Source organism: Castor canadensis, chromosome 7, assembly GCF_047511655.1.
Source record: "Castor canadensis chromosome 7, mCasCan1.hap1v2, whole genome shotgun sequence".
Classification (NCBI taxonomy): domain Eukaryota; kingdom Metazoa; phylum Chordata; class Mammalia; order Rodentia; family Castoridae; genus Castor; species Castor canadensis.
In genome coordinates, this window is record NC_133392.1 from 4,794,123 (window position 1) to 4,819,558 (window position 25,436).

Genomic DNA, 25,436 nt, shown 5'->3' on the forward strand with positions numbered 1-25,436 from the left:
CGGCCACGCACGCCAGCCCCGCCCCGCGGAGCGTCTTTCCCGCCTCCAGCCCCGCCCACCTCCGGATCGCCCTTCCCATTGGTCTCCCGCTCCGCCGTCTCGTCCAATCGCGGCACTTAGCGCCAGATTTTGAACCGCCGTTTTCGTTTGAATCGATCGGGCGGGCGGGAGGGCGGGAGGCATTGGCGTGGAGCAGCCAGCACCGGCACCGGGGACGCGGGAGGTAAGGCCACCAGGGCGGCGGCGGGTGACGGCGGGCGCGGCTCAGTGGGCCGGGGCGGAGCGAGCACGGCCCGCGGCGGCTTCGGTCTGGGCAACGCCGAGCCGCGCGGAGGACACCCGCGGCGGCGGACAGCCGGCGGCATTGTGGTGGCCGCACCGACTGCACCTAGGTGAGCTGAGGCCGGGCGGGGTCCCCTCAATCTCTGCGGGGACTGGCGGGCGCGGCCGGGTTCCGGACTCTCCGGCAACCCCGGGATGACGGACCCCGGGGCGGGCATCCTGGCCGCGGGTCTTGGGGGCGGGGAACCACCTGGGGTGCAGCCCCTGTCGGCCGGGTCCCAGCTGATGGAGGTGAGAGCGGGGGCGGTGGATTGTGGTGATTGGGCACTGCAAAGTCACTTAGTCCCTTTGCCATCAGAGTCACCCCCAGCCCCTCGTTGTGCAGTAGCACAGCTGCTTAGTGAGTTTGCTTCTGCAGTGGAGACCTGCCCTTCCTACACGGATCCGACCCACGGCTGGTTTAGAACATGGGACCCACGGGACGCCTTGTCACCATCAAAAGGAGCGGGGATGATGGCGCCCACTTCCCACTGAGCCTCAGTACCTGCTTGTTCGGAAGGTGAGCCGGGTGGCCCAGCTCTGAAGGAAGTGACTTAGCTGGGTATGGCAGTAACGGACGCAGGCGCTGGGAGCGGACTTTGCTCCCCCAAACGTCCTTGGTACTTGGCATGGTGGTTTATCACTCTTTATATATGCGCGGTGTGTTTTTTAATCCAACGCAACGTTTACAATGGATCTGATTTGAGAAGATATGGGGTGCAAAGAGGGTAGACGATCCTCAAAGCGGTCACCCCTAGGCGCTTTGGAAAACGTGTTTCCCAGTCCCTCCTCGCCTGGCTGCTCTGGACTGAGAAGGAAGGAGGGGAGCATGCGCTTAGCTTCTGCTCCCTTTGGAAAATGAACATGGGGGTGGGAGTCCTGCTGTTCTGAGAACTTTGCCCCCCTGTTGCCTTCCTGGATGGGAGAATAACCCTAGCCCCACACTGTGTTGGGACTTTTCCCAAGTTTGAACCTTATGATTGGTATGTTCTCCCGTTCTTGTGTTTAAGCGATTCCTTCCCGTCTTTAACTGTTTAAATGTTACCTAAAAACAAGACTTTAATGAAAGCTTGTCTTTGCCAACACCACAATGTCAGCGATTAATTGAATTTGATTTGTCTTTATGGACTAGACTAAGCTCCAAAGGGCAAGGACTGTCTTGTTGATAGTTATGTCTTCAGGGCCAGGTATGGTCACTGGCACATAGAGGTGGTCAGTATATGGCACTGGTAATTGTCCAGAGGTTTGGATTTGGAGTCAGGAGATAGTGGTTCTAACCGAAAGACCATTTTACCTCCAGGAGACACTTGGCAAGGTCTGGGAACATCTTTCCATGTGAGCATGGGAGAGGTGTGTACCATTCATCTCACCCACCAGGGAGAGGGTGCAGATGTCGAGGGGCACTGGACCATGCACAGGACGCCCATCAGTGAGGCATTGTCTGTTTTGAAGTGTCCACAGTATTGAGGTGAAGAAGTACTGATCTGTAGTGTTCTCTGGTGACACCAAGCCCAGTTCTAAGGCTGTAGTCTCCTGTTGGGATATTCTGACACCTAAAACCCTAATTTTCTTCTTGGGGGTTTTAGAACCTGTCACTTTCCATAGCTTCCTTTCTCTTCAAAGAAAAAATTAAACATTCTCATCTTAGATCCACGCATTGTACTTAAGTATTATTGGTATTATACAGTAGTACTTAGGCATTGTTTTGCAAGATTTTATAATTTTATAATTCATAAGTGTTTGGTCCTGTGACATGTAGGAAGGGATATGCTTGGACTTTAGAGGTTAATATGGAGTACTGACAGGAAATTATAGACAGTGTTCAAGTTTTAACACCACAGGATTAAGCAGCAGTGCTAGATTTCAGGAAGCTACCAACTAACTCCTCTGGGTATTGGTTTTTGGATGGGGTTGGAAATTGTCCTTTCTGTGCTTTGCCATGGTGATACTTTCCGTGAAAGGACAAGTTGAATCTAGATATTGTTCCCTGTTGCCTGCAAATTGGCATTTGTAAAGTTAGGGGACTTAAATCTGTCAGTTAATATGGCATAGTTTTAATTTAGCAATGAAAATCTCACACATAATATTTACTTATTTACTGTGTGGCAGACACACAAGTAACATGTACAACTCATTTAATTGTTTGAACAACACTACAGGATAGGCTCTGATATAAACTATGAAGCAATGGAGGCACACAGGTGCTAGGGTGAAAATGGGGTGCTGCGGGGGTGATTACATTTTTAAACATGCATAACATTTACAGACAAGCATGTATAAGCCTTTTTTTTTAAAGCACAGCGCTAAAAGTAAATATTCACCAAAATTGATATAAAATTCTCCTTTATTTGTCTAAGTATAGCTGTTTACATAGAATGCAAATTGGTACTCTTAATTTTTCCTAATTATTTCCTAAGTTTTGAAAATCTCAGTGTTTTATGCAATCCTTGTAAAAATTGTTCCAAATGCAGGTTGTTTGCATGTCCATACAGTTGTTCTCATGTCATTTCGTCATTCCATTTACAGATCAAGCATACTAATCAAATTCTGTTTCATTTGGAAAAATTAAGGTGATTTTTAAGTAATTTGTGACAACCAAAAGAAAACAAAAAGCCAACCTTAATGTTTTTGTATTAAGGGATATTGAATGTGACATTCGTATCCAGCTTCCTGTAGTGTCAAAACAACATTGCAAAATTGAAGTCAAGGAACAGAAGGTGAGGTTTTGGTTGTCAGTTTTAAAACTTTTTAATTGGCCCTTTATCTAGTTATTAGTTAGTTATATATTTTCCTCCTCTCTACTTTTAGGCAATATTGTATAATTTCAGTTCCACAAATCCAACACAAGTCAATGGGTCTGTTATTGATGAACCAGTTCAGCTGAAACATGGAGATGTCATAACTATTATTGACCGATCTTTCAGGTAGGTCAAAACTCTTGGGTAACACTGAATGGTAGGTTCTGCCTGAACATGAGCCAGTGTCACAGTTCAGCTGTGGTTCTCCTTCACTGTCGGTGGATGTAGAAGCATTGCAGGCTTTCCTTTGTAACACTTGTGATCTAAAAGCATGTGGGTTTAGGAATGACAGCTGAGGCTCAGAGGTGATGAAATTCCAGGGCATATGATTAGGTGGAATTAAGGTGACCAGGTCCTAAACAGGTTATTTTCTTGTGAGTATTGTGAAACTATGTGAATTTTAAGTTTCTTTTTTAAAACAAAATATCTTCACAGATCAAGTGCAGAACAAAATGCACAAATCAATTTATGACCTGAACACCTTGTGATGACTACCTGTTATTCACTGATTGTGCTTTCCCAAAAAATCATATTTGGAATTCCCAACCCTCAGTAGCTCAATATTTGGAAGAGGGTCTTTAAAGATCAAGTAAGTTTGCCAGGTGTGGTGCATACTTGTAATTGCAGCTGCTAGAGAGGTCGGGACAGGAGGATTGAGAGTTCAAGGCCAGGGGAAAGTTAGCAAGATCCTATCTCAAAACAAATAAACAAACAAACAAATGGTGTATGACTCAAGTGGTAGAGCTCCCACACCTAGCATGTGTAAAGATCTGGGTTCATTCCCCAGTATTACCAAAAAAAAAAAAAAAAAAAAAGCTGAGGCTATTAGGGCATGCCCTAATCCATGACTGGTGTCATTATAAGAGGAGATTAGGACACCGAGACTCCAAGGGAGCAAGTGCACTGAAGGAAGGTGATGTGAAGAGGGAGGAGTACGGCACCCAACTTTAAGCCAAGAAAGAGGCCCAGAGACAGCCAGCCTGTAGACACCTTGAACTTGGACCTCCAGCCTCCAAAACTGTGAGCTGTAAATTTCTATTTAAGACAATCTGTCTGTCGTGTTTCATTGTGGCAGTCCTAGCAGACTAATACACTACCCTGGCCATGAGGAAAAAAATCCTCCAGTTTTTTTGCTGTTGCCTCCATTCACTCTTTTCTCTGGCCACAAAAATCACCATGGTGGCTGTCACTTACATTTGGAGTTTTAGTACCTGACCCATGGGTCTCTAAACACCATTTTCGTTTTCGTGAAACTCTGTAACATCAAGTAATAATGTCTTTGTATGCGGCTGACTTACGCCCTTGTGTGTGAGAGTCATAGTGTGTTGGGTGTCTTTGCAATTTATTCTTTCTCTCAGCATAAGCATTTCACTGAAAAATAATATGCAAGATTATGCAGTTTATTCATTCATGATAGACATTTGAATGATTTCTAGTTTTTGAAATGTGCCACGGCTTCCGTTATAATCAAATATGGTCAATTTTTTTCTAACCTGTCTATTCTATAACTACATGTGCAGTGTTTTGTCTAGATCCATTAGATGCAAATCTATATGCAGAATAATCATTTCCCTGCTTATTAGTGTGAGAGGTGTTTTGAACTCTCCCACTGAGAATTTTTCTCCCAAGTACTAACCAGGCCCAAATCTGCTTAGCTTTCACGATCGATGAGACTGGGTGCGTTCTGGGTAATATGGTCGTAGACCACAGAAAATTTTTCTTTTCTTTTCTTTCTTTGGTATTCTCTTTTCTTTCCCTTCCTTCCTCCCTTCACCTTCCTTCCTTCCTCCCTCTCTCCCTCCCTCTCTCTATCCCATCCTTCTTTCTTTCCTTTCTATTTCAGCTCTTATCAGTTTTGCTTTATATATTTGAGGATATAGTCTGTCAAACAAATTTAGAATTATGTCTTCCTTTTTCTGGCATATGTAAATGGACCTAGTTCTAAAGTATACATAGATTTCATTAGAGTTCTATATATAGACCTCTTTGTCATTTAGAGATGCCCTCTACCTTCAGTAATACTTTTCCCTTAATATTTCCTTTGGATGATAAATATAGCTAAGCTAAATATTTTGATGAGTGCTTGTATAGTATAAGTTTTTCCACTCCCTAATTTCACCTTTTCATAATTCTTATGGTTGATGTTGTCTCTTGGAACCTGCTGTCAGGTATCTTCTTAATAAATTGGCATTCAAATCATTATAAAATGTTTATTATCTTTATGAACAATTTTAAAGAGCATTTTTATTAAGTATAGACAAACAGGTAGGAAGGAAGTATTTGATTTGGAATGGAGATCAGAATTTCCCTCAAAGAAATGCTATTCAAATGGAGATTGATTGAGATGATTAAAGATACTCAACAGAGGGTAGGAAATGGGTCTTAGGAAAAGGGACTTGATTTAGCACTCTGATTCTATGAGAAGAGGTTTTAGATGCCTGCTGGCTCAGTTTTACTTAGGTGGTATCTAAATTCAAGTCAGACCATTTCACTGGGGTACCAAATTTTCATTATAAATGATAAAGGATTGTGTCTATGATTTGGTATCTGAGCTCTGTTGGGACAGTTGAGTAGCCTTCCTTGTCAAGACAGTTTAAGTGCAAAATTAGAATGATCATAGTTCTAAGTCATAACTTTGTAATTACCCTGTAGTGAAGGTACAGCTTTGTATTTGCCCCCAAATATGTGACTTCACAGTGTGTGTAAAGAGCGAGTCGTCACTGGGCTTGCTGGAAGGCTGTCCAAACCCTTGGATGATGTTCACAATTTTGCTCCTATGCTGTAGGTTCTTACACAGAGCTACTCAGTGGTGTTTCCCAATCACATGCAGGTCAGTTATTGATAAGGCTGCTGTCCCAGACTCTGGCAGTAGTGTTCCAAAAGAAACATGAGGAAATTTATATATATTTTTAGTATAAAAACATTTTCCTAACTAAATTTATCTCTATGTATAAGGTGATACTCTGAACAAAGCCTAAAGTCTGTTTCTTGGCCTGTGGATATAAGCCAATACAGAGTTTAGTCAAACGGTACAAATCCTAATTTGAATCTGTCATTCTATACACTGCAGGTATGAAAATCAAAGCCATCGGAATGGAAGCAAGTCAACTGAAGTTCCAGGAAAAATATATGAACAGGTGATGTGGAGCATTATTTAGGTTTGGTCTGATTTGTTTTTGACGATAGGAAATCATTGGTACGCACTTAGACAAACAATTTCTCACTTTAAATGAGTGACAAAAGAAGTGTGGCTTCCAGGTTACAGTAGAAAGATGTAATTAAGCTACGAAAACAAGTTGGATGTATAAGTAGTAAAATAATCAAAACCATATTCCCTTCTTTGTTGTTCAAAAGGAGAGTAATAAATTGGTCTTATACCTTGACCAAAAAGTCTACCAAGGTATGTCATGATCTTGCAAACCTGTGGTTAAGACACCCCTAACATGTAGAAATAAGATTTGGGGGCTGCATTATCAGGCTCATTTTGTCTCCTACTCATGCTATTCATCCATGGTTACGTGTCTGAAACAATCACAGGAAAACTGTGAGTGCTGTCATGTGAGGAGCCTTGTAGCTACACTTGGAGTTAACAGCAGGCACCTCTACTTCAAAGTCTCCGCCATGTTAAATGTTGCTTCTTCCCTAGAAGAACGACCCTAATGTTGAGCCCAGTGCTCATCAGCCACCATCCAACTTGTTAGTAGGTGTAAGTAAACAAGACCTTTGGTAGTTGTAGAAGGATTTTATGGCTATTGAATGTAGTCGTACAAAGATAGTACTATATATTGTACATATCTGTAATCTTATTAGTCCATTTTTGTTGTTTAATCATAAGATTCTTGGTCCACCTTAAGTTGGAAATAAAAAAACAAACAGTTGTGTAAGGAATGTGTTAAATATCCATCACTTTGAAGGTGATTAAATGAAGTGAAATTCTTCATAGTAGTTTTTGGATTTTTTTGTTAATAATCAGATGGTGTGCTTTTTTATATCGTACATTGTGTTATTTGTTAGTTCTTTGCCTCCAGTAAAAGTTCTGTATAGAGAGTACATGCACAGTGTGTCAGGAGCTGACAGGAGGACTGGGTCTGGTTTGCAGGCTTTGAGGTAGCAGTGCCTGTGGGTACACTGCTCCTCTATGGGCCTTAACTTCTGAGCTTTCCAAGACATAGTATTTGTATGCCAGCACAGGCACAGGGCTACGTGGAACCTGAATTCATCAACCCATTCCTGATGAAACTTGGGAAGTCAATGGTTCTGAGCCTATGGTTCGTTTTCAGATGTAGCTGAGAGTTCATTTTAGCTTTGCTTCCTCTCTCGTATCATGTTGGGGGTGACTTACAGGAAGTTATAAAAACTCTCTGAAGTTTGATTTAAGTCAATTTAAACCTGGAGTTTGTTCTCTATTATAATACTACATGTTTTAAGTCAACTAAGAGGTGTTTGTGCCACAACCACTAGCTTGCAAATGATTGGGCCCATTTCTCCATCAAAGTCTCCATGAGTCATGTAGGAATAGTTTGGCAAAGAAGATCACTAATAAGAATATTTTCATTTTTACGATCACCACCACTCAGGTACTTAATCACTGTTCTTATTTTCCCAACTTACAGGAACCAGCACAGCGTGCCTCGAGAGCTAGCTTCTCTGCTGACCCTGGTTCGTACTGGTTGGGTTCTTTTCTGGGACCCTTAGGATCAGACCACCTTCACAATAGCAAGGCTAGGGACAACAGGAACAAAAGGGCGAAGTTCCTGATCTCCCCAAATCCTAGAAGGCTGTACCATTGTACATGTCAAACCAGGGCAGATAGCTGAGTTAATTTGTTCCCTGGAGATTGATGGGGTTCTGTGCTCAGAGCTGGGGCCAAGTACACAACACCTAAATTGCATTTTCAGTTTTCAGTTTAGTTCTGAGTAGTTTGATAGCATATGTTTTCTCAAAGTACTGAATTTCACAATTGTTAATCACCGAGAAAATGTTGAACTTCTGTTTCTTATTTCATAATTTATTGCCAAGATGTGAAAGGTCAAGATTCCAAAGCCCATTCAAAAGTCACTTCGAGAAGGTCTCTGGCACACATCAAGAACCTCAATGGAGACAGTGCCACCTCTGTTGGCTCCAAGGACAGTGTTGTCCAGGGTCCACCTGATGCTCGTTCTCCAGAGCATGTGGGACACAATAGCAGAAATGAAGTAGAGCCCACTTCTGGGGGTTTGAAGGAAAAGTCCAGGGTAACAGTGAGCTGTTACAGAGAACTGAAGTCTTCTCCTTCTACACAGAGCCTTGACAATGGCAAGAAAAATGAATCTCCCTTTAAGAAACTTTATCAGTCAATGAAGGAAGAGTTGGGTATAAAATTACAAAGACAAAGTGTTCTACAGTATTGTAGAAAATCAGGATCACAACTTGATTCTACAACAGAAAAAGAAAGGAAGGAGAAGCAGCTGTTGGTGTCACAAAAATCAAGATCTAAATCTGATGGAAGTGCCCAAGTGAAGGCAGCGTCTTCTGCATTTGAGCTAGAAAGTAGCCAGACTGAGGCCAAGGGAAATGGTGTGGAGCCTGTGCACACTTCCCAAGAGGCCATGAGTTCCAGCATTTCTCTGCCTGAACCGACCAAAACGAAGACCCCTGTGCGGTATTCACAGCAACATAAAGATGAAGACCCACATGTTATGGAGGAAAGAGAGCCCGCAAATCTGGGTGAAAGTGAAGGCATCAGTACAGCCAAGAAGATAGTCACTCCTGGGAAGCTGTTAACTAGAAAACAAACACCAGCTAAAGTTGAAGATGCTGCCAACCATAAACCAGAAAATCTCTCTCTTGAAAACATGAGTACTCCTACAAATGCGGAAGTCCTGCCTACAGAAACCAAAAACCGGTCCTTTTTAACTCCATGCCTCGCTCAAGTTGAAAAGAACATTCGAAAGGCTGCCTTCACCAAGCCTGAGAAGCTGGCCACCACAGCTGAACAGATTTGCTCTGAGTTGCCTGGTCTTAGTTCAGTTGATATCAGCAACTTTGATGATTCCATTAGTAAGTTTATTTAACTATAAATATACTTTTCCATAAAGACTAACACCTACTTTTTATATCTAGATAGGAGTTAATGAGCCCTCCATCCAATCAATAGTGATGAGCTCTGTGGTAAAGAATCCACTAAGTGCTTTGGGTATGACGATAAGAGGCCTGATCACATTTTCAGCTGACAGATGGGTACTGAAGACCTGGAGGGTCACGACAAAGAGTGATCGAAGTGCAGCTGACCCAGCAGGGAACTGCATCACAAGATCACCTAAGGAGCTGGGGTAAACCCCTGTAACTTTTGGTTCTCCTTTCAATCTGTCACAAAATAGGAAGGAGAATAATGATTGGTCTCTACTTGGGGTCCAATTCTGAACTACAATCAACTATCCTATGAGTTTATAGTCATTGGGAATATATCATTAGAAACTCCTTGGGAATCTTTGAACATGGTGGTAGTTCTTGGGGACAGTCTTCTGTCATAGTCACAGAACTAAACCCAGAGACTTCCGAGCCACACAAAGTTCTACGTGTTTCGTAAGCATTAACAGTTTGAATGGCTGGTGCTGTAGGAATGTTGTCTTTTTTTATCTCCCTGTTGTAAACAGAAAAAACTGACAAACCCCAGGCCACAGAGATGTGGCCTTATAGACTTGGGAGGTCTGTAGCATCTTCCTCACATTTGGCTGGCTTGCAGAAAGGAAAGAGATCTGTGTAGGCGTTTGGTGCAGCAGTCTTCACAGCATAGCCCACTTTCTGAAGATGGCCTGTTGTGGGTGTGTGGGTATCTATCACCCAGACCAGTACCCTTCAGTCAGTGTTCCCCTAAGCCTTATAATGGGGAATCCTCACTTGGTTGTGTGAATTGGCTGGCAGCATCACCTGGAGGCGTTTTCACAGCTCACACGTTCTACTCATTTGGCAGGTCTGAGTCAGGCCCAAGTTTTCTCAGACTGCTCCTAAAGTTTCCCCCTCTGCTCCAAAGTGCCAGCTGATGCTGACCATTATCTTAAGCTGTGTCATGTGATTTTCAGCATTCTAAGGAGAACCTCAGAACTGTCCAATTGGAACTGGGTGTCTCGGTGGTTTCTCCTGAGATCTTTGAAGAAGGCTGAGGCTGCTCGGGCTTTGTCCATATTGCAAGAGAATGAAGGTGTCAAGTTTCAATGAATTTGTAAGGGGTTAGTTTTTAATACTGGCTTGAAATATATCATAAATCTTGATGTGGCTGTTTTGATGGCTCTTCGTGTGTTTGTATTCCTTACTTTAGACAAGAGTGAGGGAACCTCTTTGAAGAGAAGGCGAGTGTCCTTTGGTGGTCATCTAAGGCCTGAATTGTTTGATGAGAACTTGCCTCCTAACACACCTCTCAAAAGAGGAGAAACCCCAACCAAAAGGAAATCGCTTGTCACTCACACTTCGACTGTCCTGAAGAAAATCATCAAGGTAAGCTGGTGACTAGTGTTGTATTCATACCTAGTGGCTCACACACCTGGTATACCCTCCTTCCTAAATCCTGACAGGTAGGAAGACAATCCAGATATTCACCTTTTAAAAAATTTTTTGCCAGCACTGGGGTTTGAACTCAGGGCCTCACACTTGCTAGGCAGGTGCTCTTAGCACTTGAGCCACTCTTCCAGACCCCCCCCCCTTTTTTTTTGTGATGGATATTTTTTGAGATAGGGTCTCACTATTTGCCCAGGCTGGCTTTGAACTGTGATCCTCCTGATCTCTGCCTCCTGAATAGCTAGGATTGCAGGCATGAATCACCGGCCCCTAGCTCCAGATCTTCATTTTTCTAATAAAATTTTTTAAAAGACTGCATGAGAACTCATTTTGGTGCTAAAAGACAAACATCTGGGCTCCCAGCTGTGGGGGTGGGGTGCTCAGCACTTTTTCCTTCAGTGCAAAAGACCCAGACATGCCCACAGAGCCACAGAGCCTCTTGGGTAGGTTAAGCTTCTGGAGACAGAGCACAAGGATTGATATAAGGGAATAGTTAGACGTGTAATAGTGAGAAGGAGCATCTTTGATGGTGAAACAGCTCTCCTGCACTCAGCTCTTCAGACCTTTAATCACCTGTTGCCCTCTGACTTTAGATCCCTGGAAGGATCTGGGCACAGAGGTTACCTGGCAGGCTTTATTTTCCTTTAGTACTGGAAGGAGTGGGAGGGCATTCTGAGCTCCTTCCTGCTTGTCCTGTCTCAAAGAAGTGAGCAGTCCTGCTTCCATGCTGACCTCAGGACTGGAGCCCATGGCTGGTATTAGCTGGGACTGAGATCAGAGCTTTTTATCTCACTGAGTGAGCAGGGTGTTCCTCCACCTTTCCACCTGAAATACCTCAATTCAGACTTGACTAGTGCTTGCTTGTTCTTGCTCTTTCCTTAAATGAGTAGGATAGGGCTGAACATGGTGGCCCACACCTATAATCCCAGCTACACAGAAAATGGAAGTTAAAGGATCACCGATCCAGGCTGCCTCCTAGCAAAAGCAGGACTCTATCTGAAAAATAAAAACTAAAGCCAAAAGGACTGAGGGCATGGCTCAAGTGATACAACAACTGCCTAGAAGAAGCACGAGGCCCTGAGTTCAAACGTCATTCTGCCAAAATAATAGTAATGTAAAAATGAGTGGGACAACTGACCTCTTCTTTATCCTTGAAAGACAGTGGTTGAAACATTTGATGTTTTAAGCAGCTGGATTTTGTCTTATTAGTTTTATTTATTTATTTTTTGGTGGTGCTGGGGCTTTGATTCAGGCTCTACCACTTGAGCTATCCCTCCAGCCCTTTTTGTTTTAGGTATTTGTCAAACTATGTCCCAAACTTTATCCCCTTGGCCAGCTTTGAACTTTGATCTTACTACCTCCCACATTAAGTGTGTTAACAGATGTGAGCCACCATGCCCTGGCTCATTTACTGACGCAGGGTCTCACTTTTTGCCCAAGCTGGCCTCAAACCATGATCCTCCTGATCTCCACCTCCTGTAGGTGAGTCACCACTCCTAGTCCTAAACAGCTGACATTCTTTACTGACTAGGTTTTTAGCAGATAGCACAGAGATGTTACCTCTTGGCAAAGTTTCTTATGAACATTTCTGGCTTGTCAGGAACAACCACAATCTGGAAAAGAAGAATCTTCACAGAGCATGTGTACAGATGTTCCAGCTCCTAATCCAGGAATAACTCCGCCAGGAGCAAGTAATCAAAGACGCAGATCAGGTAAGGCCTCACCTGACTCTGGTGCCAGCAAATCCCTCCAGGAGACAGACATTCCTAAGAAAGCTGGGAGGAAGAGCAGCAGCTTGACTTCGAAGAGAGCATCCATCAGTCGAAGTCAGCATGACATTTTACAGATGATTTGTTCCCGAAGACGGAGTGGTGCATCTGAAGCCAACCTCATTGGTCAGTATTGCCTTGACAGGTGGATTTTGAGGGCAGTTTTTCTCGCATTACTGTCAGTGTTTGAAAGATTCCCCATCTTTCCCTTTGGCAGTTGCAAAATCCTGGGCAGATGTAGTGAAACTTGGTGTGAAGCAAACACAAACAAAAGTTGTAAAACAGGGGCCTCAAAGGCAGGTGAATAAAAGACAGAGAAGACCAAATACTCCAAAGGTACATTGCTTTACTTATACACCTTTGCTATTATTTGGGACTGCTTTAAGCATGTATTTGTTATGCTTTGACATTTTGTCCATCGCATTTTTTTCTATAGAAGCCTGCAACCAACGATCATAACCAGTTTAGCACAGGCCATGCAAACTCTCCTTGTACCATCGTAATAGGGAAAGCTCAGATCGAAAAAGTAAATGTGCCTGCTCGCCCTTACAGAATGCTAAACAACTTTGTGTTCAACCAAAAAATAGTCTACAATGAAGATCTGTCAGGTAAGCACAGCCTGAGCTCCTGTCGTCATAACCCTTGGACCCTACTGCCTGTGATGTTGTCGTTGTTCATTACCTTTGTTTATCTGCACCAAGGCTGATAGTGTAAACAATTGAGCCAGCTTTCTGGGGACATACTATTCCAAAAAGATGAAGGTTGGGAGTACAGGTCTCTGACAAATGGGGGGTCATGCACCCCATAAGAAGTAAGCATGAAAATCTCAAATGCATATCTTTGCCCCAAGAGTAACGGAAGTGTGGAAAATGAGAAAGCATTTTATTTCCTGTCCCTGCAGTGGTGGGAATGCCTTGTCCCAGGGGTAGATCAGTTGCTTTTGAGAAATATTTTGCTTCTTCAAGTTGTACTTTCTTTCTAAGGAGCTTAAGTGTTATTGAGAGAAAGCCCTGTGAGAAAGTTCTGTGGCACCATTAACAGTGGAGCAAAGGTTTCTACTTGATTCCACTTGATTCACTAACACTCAGTGAAAGTGTGACCTGACTGTTTAACCCTGATGGCAAGAAAGCAGGTTTTCAGTGGTTGGAAGTTACTACATGCCTCAATCAGTACAATGTATGCAAGGTAGTTTATAACAAGAGTTATATTTAAACCAATTCATTTATCTTTAAAAACACAACCAAACAAAAACACAGAAGCAAAAGTAGATAATGTATAGATGTGTGAGCTTATAAATATGAACACGTGTGCTATACAAGTATATATGTTAAAAAATGCACCCGCAAAGATACTTTTAGAATAAATGAGATTTTAAAAATGAGATTTTTAAATTTTTATTTTATTTATTTACATATTTATTTATTGGTGGTACCAGCATTTGAACTCAGGGCCTTTTGCTTGCTAAGGAAGTGCCATACAACTTAAACCACATCCCTGGTCCTTTTCTCTTTAGTTATCTTTCCGGACAGTGTCTCACATTTTTGCCCTTGGCCAGTTTCAGACACTGATCTTCCTACCTATGCCTCCCACAATTCTGAAATTACAAGTGTGAGCCTCTACATAAATAAGATTTTAATACTCAGCTCTTGGGACAGTGTACTGTCCTTACCATACTCTTCCTGGAGTGAGATGGTTCACCTCCGTTGGTGTGAGTGACTTCCATTTAAAAACATTGACTTGTGGAGACTAAACTCGGGGTATTTCAAGTAAGGCCTGGGAGGCCTTTGAGGAGGGAGGCTTAGTGACTGGCCTGGCATATTCTGTGCTGAGTGCCAGGTTGAAAGTCTTATCCACTGTTCCCAGCAAGACAAGGAAAACTCGGGTGCACCTGAGGTTCTCAGCATTAGCTCTTCCACATGAAGTAATGTGTTCTTTTGCTTTGAGATTAGGTCAGAACTGCTTTTTTGTGTTAAAATGCAATGACTGTGATGTTTAAGATTTATATAAATACATGCATATTATTTGTCAGCACTAAGAACAGCATTCGTTCATTTTCTAAAATGCAGGAAGGTGTCATAAATACATAAAATTGAGAACCGAGCCACCTGGGATTTTAGAAGACAGCATTAGGGCTCCCAGGTTGTGGATGCCTGGATGAGGGGTCCTGAGGGACTGCACCCACCCCCAACTTCTGCCCCTCGTCACAGCTCATATTTGGGGACTAGTTTAGAAGACCATAAAGTCCAACTAATTCACTTGATTTCTAATAAGAAAGGAATAGAAGAGAAACCAAATGCACTTCTCTTTTTTGCCGTCTTTTAAAAAAGTATTTCATTATTCATGGACTTGACCTTTCATGAAACCTTGGGTACCAGGAACCCTAGGGATTTAACTGGGCTTACTGCCTGTCATTTAGTTTGTTCTGTGTAAAGATTGGTATCTGCAAGTAAGTGATGTATTTCAAATATTTTCATTTTTCAGGGCTAAGTGAAATGTTCAAGACTCCAGTGAAAGAGAAGCCACAGAGGACGAGCACATGTTCTGTTACTATTTCTAATTCAGAGAATTTGCTTGAAAAACAGTTTCAAGTCACTAATTCAGGAGAAAGCCCTCAACCCCTCACTTCAGAAATTCAGGGTTGGTTTACTTGTTTCCTAGCAGTGGTATGATTTTGCCCAGAATCTTACAGATGGTTTTACTTCTTTATAAGCAATATTGTATTCCTTCTTTTCAAAATATGTTCCCCAATAAAATGCAATTTTCATCTTCTTTTTTCTATTGTTCAAGCAGATTCTGATTAGCAGTTAACACTGGCATTCTCTGTTATACTTAGAAAGACTTTGTTAAGTTTAAATGATTTCTGTAAGCTTTTAGCAGACTTTAAGAGGATGTTATAGTAAAACAGTACACTTGACTCCCTTATAGTAGAACAGTACACTTGACTCCCATCATGTTTATATATAAATTACTCAAGCTTAAAATTATTACAAATTTGTGTACTCTCTAGATATTTCCCCTAATCCTCTGACTGGGACCAGGCTGCAGAGTAAGTGTGAGAAAGGAGATGAGGGTTTGTCTTAAATTCCTATTTGCTACTGTTTACTGTGTTCCTGCCATAAAGGGAATAGCTTCCTATCCTGCAGATGCTTACTGTTACAATGTTTCCTGTGTAATATGAACCCTAAGCATACACAGTAGAAACCATGTTAATTCATTGATAGATCAGACAAGACACAGCTCTTTATGTCTAATGTTTGAAAACAAAAATTGCCTCCACTCAGGTCAATGCCCAATAGCATGGCAACTTTCAGAAGACACTTAAGTATATTTATTTCCTTTAAAATAATTACTGGAGATCCCAACCACCACTTAATGATGACCCCAGTCTATCACTAAATAGCATTATACTTAAGGGTCCCTGGTTCATAAATAGGACTATGGCCATATTAGTAGCCTGACATTCTTGCGAGGTAGATAGGACACTGAATTCTTGTCTCTTAAACTATGTTTCATGCAGGTAATACACTAAGTTGACATAACATAGTGAATATATTTGGCATATGTATTTTTATTTCTTACAGGACAGAATGTGTCCTCCAGTGTTGAGAATGCAATAAAGGAGCCAGTTGATAAATATTCTGGAAGCCCTACCTTAAGACGGCAGAGCATAAAAGGTGGAGACACAGTAAAAACGCCTAGGAACGTGACTCACCTTGGGAGGGAAACTGTAGATACTATGACAGAGCCTCTGAAGACCGTATCCAGTGCAAACGGGTTCAGAAGATCTAGGGAGCTCAGAGATACACAGACACCAGCTGTTGAAAGCAAAAATGAAGGAACAGAAGCATTCCTTGCTGAGGGAATCATAGGAAGACACCTGAGGAAGACACCCTTGCGAGGACAGGAGGCAGGGGGAGAGGCTCAGGGCAGTGAAAGATCTTTAGAAACCTTCATGGAAGATGTCAAGTCAAAAGGAAATTTGGAAAAGATGACACCTGTGAGGAAATCAAAAACTGAGAAACAGAAACGTGAATCTATAAAAGACCTGTCACCAGTACTCCCACACACACCAGTCCACACCAAGGAACCAGTGAATGAAGAGGAAAAGAACACTAAAATGTCTGGCAAATCCTCACAACCAGAACTAGCTGACCCCTCAAAGAGCAGGAAAAGACAGCTCAAGACACCAACAAGTGATGATAAAGGCATCAAAGTGTTTAAGGGAGCTTCAAAGCAGAAAGTGAACCCAGTGGTAGATGCAACTGAAATGAAGAGGAGAACAAGAGCTCCTAAGGAAGAGACCCAACTATTAGAAGACCTAACTGGCTTCAAAGAACTATTCCAAACACCAAACCGTATCAACAAGCCCATGAGTGACCATAAAACTAAAGTAACTGGCAAATCTCCACAACCGGCAGCAGTGGATACCCCATCAAGCATGAAATCACAGCCCAACACATCTCAGAGGAGAGTGGGTGTGAAAGACGAGCTCTCTGCTCAGATGTCAGAGGAAACCACATACACACCCAGAGTGCCAGAAGGCAATGTTGTAAGCATTGGAGCTTTGAAGGAATCTGAAAAGCGGACACTTCGTGCAGCAGAAAATGTAACTAGCAGCAAGAGGCAGCGAGGGGCACCTAAGGAGAAGGCCCAGCCCCTCAAAGACTTTTCTGGCTTCCAGGAGCTCTTCCAAACACCAGGCCATGCCACAGACCCAATGACTGTTGACAAGACCACAAAAGTGCCTTGGGAATCTCCACAACCAGCAACAATCAGAACCTCAAAAAGCATGCAAAGACGGTCCAAGACAAGTCTGGGGAACATGGATATAAAAGAGGAGCTTTCAGCATTCAGTAAACTAAGGCAGTCACCAGGCAAAACCATGCACAGACCCACAGAACCTGAACAGGAGGAAGCCATCAAAATAATTTCAGAAAGTCCAAAACAGAAACTGGACCTGTCAGCAAATTTAACTGGACTTAAGAGATGGCCACAAATGCCTAAGGAAAATAGCCAATCTCTACAAGACCTGAGTGGCTTCCAGGAGCTCTTCCAAACACCAGATCAGGCCATGGATCCCGTGATTGTAGGTGAAACTACAGAAATGTGCCAGAAATCTCCTCAACCAAGACCAGTCAGAACCCCAGGAGGTGTAAAGAGACAGTCCAAGAGAAGTCTAGAGAAAGTGCATGTGACAGAAGAGCTTTCAGGACTTTGGAAACTCCCACAAACATCAGGGGAAATCATGCACACACCCCAAGGACCAGAAGGTAATGATGAAGGCATTAGATTGGTTATGCAGCCTGCAAAGCGGAAACTGGACCCAGCAGAAAATGTAACTGTCAGCAAGAGGATACGAAGGGCACCCAAAGAGAAGGCACAGCCCTTAGAAGACCTGGCCGGCTTCCAGGAGCTCTTCCAAACACCCAGCCATGCCAAGGCCCCAGTGACTATGGACAAAACCACAAAAATACCCTGCAAAACTCCACAACCAGCAGCAATCAGAACCCCAACAAGCAGGCAGAGGCGGTCCAAGACAAGTCTGGGGAACGCGGATGTGAAAGAAGAGCTTTCAGCACTCAGGAAGCGAAGGCAATCACCAGGCAACACTGTGCTCACACCCACAGTACCAGTACAGGAAGAAGCCATCAAAGCATTTATGCAAAGTCCAGAGCAGAAACTGGACCTTACAGAAAATTTAACTGGACTTAAGAGACAGCCACAGACATCTAAGGAGAGGAGCCAATCCCTGGAAGTCCTGAGTGGTTTCCAGGAGCTCTTCCAAACACCAAACCATACCATGGATACAAGGACCGTTGGCGAAACTACAGAAATGCCCCAGAAATCTCCACAACCAGGGCCAGTCAGAACCCCTACAAGCAGGCAGAGGCGGTCCAAGATAAGTCTGGGGATTGCAGATGTGAAAAAAGAGCTTTCAGCACTCAGGAAACAAAGGCAGTCATTAGACAAAGCTGTGTATACATCCACAATGCCAGAACAGGAAGAAGATAACAAAACATTTATGCAAACTCCAAAGCAGAAATTGTACCTTACAGAAAATTTAACTGGACTTAGGAGACAGCCACAAACATCTAAGGAGAGGAGCCAATCCCTGGAAGACCTGAGTGGTTTCCAGGAGCTCTTCCAAACACCAAACCATACCATGGATACAAGGACTGTTGGTGAAACTACAGAAATGCCCCAGAAATCTCCACAACCAGGACCAGTCAGAACTCCTACAAGCAGGCAGAGGCAGTCCAAGATAAGTCTGAGGAACGCAGATGTGAAAGAAGAGCTTTTAACACTCAGGAAACAAAGGCAGTCACTAGACAAAGCTGTGTATACATCCACAATGCCAGAACAGGAAGAAGATAACAAAGCATTTATGCAAACTCCAAAGCTGAAACTGGACCTTACAGAAAATTTAACTGGACTTAAGAGACAGCCACAAACATCTAAGGAGAGGAGCCAATCCCTGGAAGACCTGAGTGGTTTCCAGGAGCTCTTCCAAACACCAAACCATAGCATGGATACAAGGACTGTTGGCGAAACTACAGAAATGCCCCAGAAATCTCCACAACCAGGGCCAGTCAGAACCCCTACAAGCAGGCAGAGGCGGTCCAAGAAAAGTCTGAGGAACGCAGATGTGAAAGAGCTTTCAACACTCAGGAAACAAAGGCAGACACTAGAAAAAACTGTGCACACACCTATAATACCAGGACAGGAGGAAGCTTTCAAAACACTTATGGAAACTCCAAGGCAGGAATTGGACTTGGCAGAAAATTTAACTGGACTTAAGAGATGGCCCCAAACACCTAAGGAAAGGAGTCAATGGCTAGAAGATCTAACTGGCTTGCAGGAGCTCTTCCAAACACCAAACAATAGCAAGGACATAGCGTCTGATGACAAAACCACAAACATGTGCTGGAAATCTCCACAACTAGGACTAGTCAGAACCCCAACAGGCATAAAGAGATTGTCCAGGACAAGTCTGGGGAAAGTGGATGTAAAAGAAGAGCTGTCGTCACAGAGTAAGCCTAGGCGTTCATCAGAAGCAACTAAGCACACTCCCAAGGTACCAGAAAGTGGTGTTGAAGGCATCGAAGCTTTGAAGGATTGGGCACAGCAGACACTGCACCCAGCAGCAAGTGTAACTGGCAGCAGGAAATGGTCAAGAACTAAAGAAGGGTCCCAAATCCTAGAAGATCCAGCTGGCTTCCAGGAGCTCTTCCAAGCACCTGGCCATAGTGAGAACCCCATGCCTATGGACAGAACCACAAGAATGCCTTGCAGATCTCCACAACCAGGAGCAATGGACATTGCAACAACCTTAAAAAGACGGTCCAGGACAAGTCTGGGGAAAGTGAACGTGAAAGAAGAGCCATCAGCACTCAGGGAGCTCATGAAAATGTCAGGGGAAACCACACACAGAGCGGCAGAGGATGATGTCATAGTCACCAGAGCTCTGAAGGAATCTGCAAAGCAGACACTGAACCCAGCAGCAAGTGTAACTGGCAATAAGAGGAAGCGAGGGACACCTAAGGAGAAAGCCCAGCCCCTGGAAGACCTGGCTGGCTTACAGGAACTCTTCCAAACACCAGGCAGTGCCAAGGACACAATGCCTATTGATAGAACCACAAAAATGCCCCTCGAATCTCCACAACCAGAACCAATGGACACTCCAACAACCTCAAAGAGACAGCCTAGGGCAAGTCTGGCAAAACTGAATGTGAAAGAACTTTCAGGATTCTGGAAGCTCCCACAAATGTCAGGGGAAGCCACGCACACATCCCAAGTTCCAGAAGGTGAAGATAAAGTCATTAGAGAGGTTAAGAAATCCGCAAAGCGGAAACTGGACCAGGCACCAAGTGTAACTACCAACAAGAGACTGCGAAGGGCAGCTAAGGAGAAGGCCCAGCCCCTGGAAGACCTGGAAGGTCTGCAGGAACTCTTCCAAACACCAGGTCGCGACAAGGACCCAGTGACTTTTGATAGAACCACAAAACTTCCCCACAAGTCTCCACAGACAGAGCCAGTGGACACCTCTGCAACATTAAAGAGGCAGCCGAGGATGAGACGTGGGAAGGTAGATGTGGAAGAAGAGCTGCCAGCAGCGCGGAAGTTGACGCGAGCATCAAGGCAAATCATGCTCACCCACAAGGTACCAGAAGGTGATGTTGCAGACAACCTAGCTTCGAAGGAATCTGCAAAGCAGACATTGGACCCAGCACCAAGTGTACGTGGCAGCAGGAGGCTGCGAGGGGCCTCTAAGGAGAAGGCCCAACCCCCCCTGGAGGACCTGGATGGCTTCCAGGAACTCTTCCTTGTCATACCAGGTCATGACAAGGACCCACTGACTATTGATAGAACCACAAAACTGCCCTGTAGATCTCCGCAGCAGGAAGCAGTGGACATCCCTGCAACCTTAAAGAGACAGCCCAGGACTAGACTCAGGAAGGTGAACATGGAAGAAGAATTGCCTGCAGTGAGGAAGTTGACGCGAGCATCAAGGCAAACCACGCGCAACCACAAGGTACCAGAAGGTGATGTTGCAGACAACCTAGCTTCGAAGGAATCTGCAAAGCAGACATTGAACCCAGCACCAAGTGTACCTGGCAGCAGGAGGCTACGAGGGGCGGCTAAAGAACCTCTAGAAGATCTGGCTAGCTCTAAAGAGCTCTTTCAAACACCTGATCACACCAGAGATTCAGCAAGTGATGAAAAAGCCACAAAAATGCCTTACAAATCCCCACAACCAGAACCAGATTCCACAACCTTAAAGAGACAGCTGAGGACAAGGCTCAGGAAAGCAGTTGTGAAAGAAGAGTCCTCAGCCCAGGGAATGTTGTCAGGAACATCAGGGGAAGCCAGGAAGACACACAAAGAGCCTGTAGGAAATAGTACGAGTATCCAAGTATTGAAGGAATCTGCAAAGCGGAAATTGGACCCAGCAGCAAGAGTAAATGTGGTCAGCAAGAGGCTGAGAGGCTCATCTAAGGAAAATGCCCAGCCCCTGAAAGACCTGGCTGACTCCCAAACACCAGGACACACTGAGGATTCAGTGCCTGATGGGAAAACTGCAAAACTGCTCTGCAAATCTCCACAGCCAGAAGTGGAAACCCTTGCAACCTCAAAGAGACAACCCAGGGCAAGACTTGGGAAGGTGAATGTGGAAGAAGAGATGCTGGCAGTAAGGAAGTTGACACGAACATCCAGGCACACCCACAAAGTACCAGAAAGTGATATCATAGGCAGCCAAGCTTTGAAGGAACCTGCGAAGCAGACATTGGAGCCAGAACCAGGTGTAACTGGCAGCAGGAGGCGGACAAGAGCTCCTAAGGCAGAGAGGCAACCCCCAGAATACCTGGCTGGTTCCAAAGAAGTAATCCAAACACCAGACCACGCTGAGGAACTCATAAAAGGTGCTCAGAGCACTCCACAGCCAACACCGGACACAGCAAAACCTCTGAAAACATCCAGAAGAGTCCTTAGGGCCTCTAAAGAGAAACCTGTGGAAGACTTGGTGGGCACCAGAGACCCTGACACATCACAAAGCAAAAGTAATGCTTCCCTGTCTCCTAAGAGGAAATCAGGAAAAGATGGAAGCAGGGGGCCGCCCTCTATGACTCCACCACAGGAAGCTGCAGAGAAGAGGCCAGTCTGCAGGAAGCAAAGGGCTGCCCCCAGCAAAAAGCACACATCAGCTGAGCCCTTGAACACGGTGAGGCCTGTGAGAATTACCACACCCATGAATGAACCCACGGAAGAACAGGACAGCAACAGCGTGAATACTGAAAAAGGGGAACCCACTGTAGAAGAGGCTGTCACTCCAAGTCAGGTGAAGAGCATGTTACAGTTGTCACGTGTTGGGGCGTGGTCCTTTGAGGGTAGTCATTTATATATAACCCAGGCTTATGGGGGGAGGGGTTGTCCTCTTCCACAGGGATTTCCATTCAACACCATTAACTATGGTGCAGTCCTTTTGACTTACATAGAGCAGAGACAAGTTCTGGAAAAGAACAAGTCAAAATGATGACTTCAGACTTAGGAGCTTTTCAAAGAGTGAGTGAATTATATTCATCCTCAGTTTGAAAAGTTGATCAGAGGAAAGTTGGGCAGCTCAGTGCCGCATTCATGGCTTGTGTTTTAACAACGGCATCCGTATCCTGTTGAGAAGGGCGAAATGTCAGGGCTGTGAGGTTACCACACGCCGCCCTGGCAGTGGTTGTTGAAAGATGGGGTGTTTCTCAGTACTGTAAACTGTAACGTTAGATTCAGCATATATCCCATTAGGCATTGTGATCAGAAGTTTTTGTCCTGACTTTTTTATTTGCAGTACATGCAGGTGACCATTTCTCTGCAGGGACAAAGTAGCAAGACACAACTTTTGGGTATCTTAGAAAATTAATGTAAACTTTGCAATCTTTTTTCTCTTTAGTTTACCTTTGATCGTTTTTCTCCCTCTTGAATTCTGAGATTTGCTTACTTATTTTGGGGATATTGTGGATGTCTTCACATTTCTTTAGAGAAAGTCTCTGCGCACCAGACGCCAAAATAAAACCGATGTAGAACAGCAAAGACCTGAGGAATTTACGTCAGCAGAAAAGAATCAAGTGAGGAGAAATGAAAGGTCTGTGAAGACTTCCCAAGAGACAGAGGCACAGAACCCAGGTGACACAGCCAAGAAACCTGCAGCTCGGAGCAGATTCACTGGGGACAGGATGTGCCTGCGAGCTGGAAGACAGAGTAAGGTCTCCCAGCCTCTTCCAGCAGAGGAGAAAGTAAGGGGGAAGAGCATGGAGATCCCCGTGAAGGAGCAGAAAGAGAACAGAGTGGCTGGGAAGTCAGGTGTTACATATCTAAGATCCAGAAAGACTGGAATCCAGTCTAGGGGAGACACTTTGGACAGTGAACCTGAGCCAAGAATAACTCGAGGGGCCAAGAGGGGTGCAGAAAATCCAAAGAAGGTAAGCAGTTTACTGTTTTTCTTATAAAAGCAGAATGTTTTTGGTATATTTATGTCCAATGTTGCAAAGGCAAATGAAAAGCATTGTAGATTACAACATGCTGCTGGCTCCCGGCATGAATTTAAGCCGTGTGTGTTGTCCTGGTAAACTGTATTTGATATATCTGTTTTGGGAATTCTACTTAAAAAAGTGAATTCAAATGATTGAAGACTTTGTTCAGGTAGTACTAGGAGTTTGCTTAGTCACCACTTTCTGGCTGCTTATGACACAGCACATTCTAAGCTTATTGGTGTCACTTTGGTTCAGCAATACTTACTAAGCAAAGGTACCCAGGTTCAGATCTCGAAGGACATTCTTTAGAAAGGCAGAGTAAACGGGCTGGGTATCCACAAGGCAAACAGTACTAGGTCAATTGTGTTCTCCAGAAACTGCACGTGTCATTTCACCCTCCCTAGCCAAACAATATCTAAGCGAATGAACTCTAAATGCTACTGTTAGTAGCTCACAAATTATCTGTAATTTGCATACTCCATAATGCATGATGAAATTAATTAGTATCCTGGGCAAATGCTGGCTTAAAAGTTAGGGTGGGCAGTTAGCATTGCATGAGTAATATAAAATTGCTCTTAATACAAAAGTTGAATGTAAAACTGAGATCAGCCAATGAAAGGAAGGTAGCATTAGCCACTTTAGGTACCGAATTGTGGCAAATCCAGTTGCCCAGGCTAGACAAGCTCTGAAGCTTGAACTGGTCACCAAGGAGAGCCAAGAGTCTTAAGTGTCCCAACGCACACTGTACAGCCAGCAGGGAGCTGAACAGGAGGAGCTGCACTGCAGGATGGTGACAGGAAATACTAGTGGGGAGGTATGATTAAGTCAGAAAATGAGCCAGGCGCTGACTGGAAGCAGAAGCCACCTAAAGGTGGCAAGACTTGATTTTGGAGACCAAGGAGACACCAGGAACTCAGCTCAATGTAATTATCACCTTTACACTTCATGTTCCAATTTTAGAATAAAATCAAGACTAACCACTTACAAAATCATAGTTTGGGAAATAGAGCCTTATTGGAATGACAATGAAGGAATAAAAGCCAATATTCTTTTCATTTGGATGGACCTGACACAGAGCAGTCAGGCCTGGCTGCTTGGTCAGAGCCCTCAGGCCTTTCCCTCATCACCACTGGCATTCAGGGAACTTGACTCCAGCACACGCCGACACATTTCTCCAGGGCTGCATTCTTAGCAGGCTGTCCATCACAGGCTTCAGCTCTGTCCACAGGCCCAGAAACTGCATGTGTGATCTGCATGTATCGTCTAGGAAGACGTTTACTTGCTTAGTTTTTCAGTGGTCCTTCCGCCCTTGGCTAAAGCAAACAAGAAGGATTTGGGGGTTTGCAGATTACAAAAGTTATTGTAATAAGTTACTTATGTTTCTTTTCTCACACAGGATAAGGACATTGCGTTCACTAAGAAAGTAAGAACCAGAAGTCAACGCAACAGTGAAGCTATTTAGCAAAGCCACGTAAGAGGGACCAACCAAACTTAAGTTAGTTTAGCGATAAATTCTAGTATCTGTAAAAGTGGATTCAGTAAATAATGGTATCAGTGTTTTTAAGGGAAGAGCATGTAAGAATTTCTCAGTTTGAACTGTTGGCAAAATCTCACACGGAGGTCCTGAAGAGGACTGTGTGAGGATCTCAGAGTCATAAAAATTTTAAAGTTTGGGGGGTGGGTGGGCAAAGGTGTAGCCCTCCATACTGGAGAATAAAGCCCTGAAGTTTATTGCCTCCTGTGGTCAATCTGTTTTGTCCTCTCTGTAGCATTTGCAGCACTGTGTTGTCTGCTGCTGTGTTGGTGTCTTCATCACAGTGGAAGGTGGGAATTTCTGTCCTTGTGTCCCCTACATCAAGCAGGTTCTCAGTAGGTATTAATGTTTGCCTGATCAGACTGGTAGAATTTAGACAGTACAGCCATACAGTGGGGCATTTGGGCCCCACGCTAGGGCTATTGGTCATCTCTGCACAATACTGCCAATCCTTTGTGTCCAT

The 25,436-nt window shown here is 44.0% G+C and overlaps 1 protein-coding gene across 1 annotated transcript; it reads left to right on the forward strand.

Annotated features, from left to right (window-relative positions):
• Window positions 1-268: 268 nt before the first annotated feature.
• Mki67 (marker of proliferation Ki-67) lies at window positions 269-25,189 on the forward strand. The gene is made up of 15 exons (XM_020167340.2): window positions 269-392; window positions 701-841; window positions 2,960-3,038; window positions 3,130-3,245; window positions 6,190-6,256; window positions 7,733-7,778; window positions 8,139-9,158; window positions 10,417-10,592; window positions 12,253-12,547; window positions 12,639-12,757; window positions 12,858-13,029; window positions 14,903-15,058; window positions 16,003-22,259; window positions 22,948-23,388; window positions 24,836-25,189. The coding sequence occupies exons 2-15, from the start codon at window positions 750-752 to the stop codon at window positions 24,899-24,901; spliced, it is 9,102 nt and encodes a 3,033-aa protein (XP_020022929.2). The 5' UTR covers window positions 269-392; window positions 701-749; the 3' UTR covers window positions 24,902-25,189.
• The last annotated feature ends 247 nt before the right edge of the window (window positions 25,190-25,436 follow it).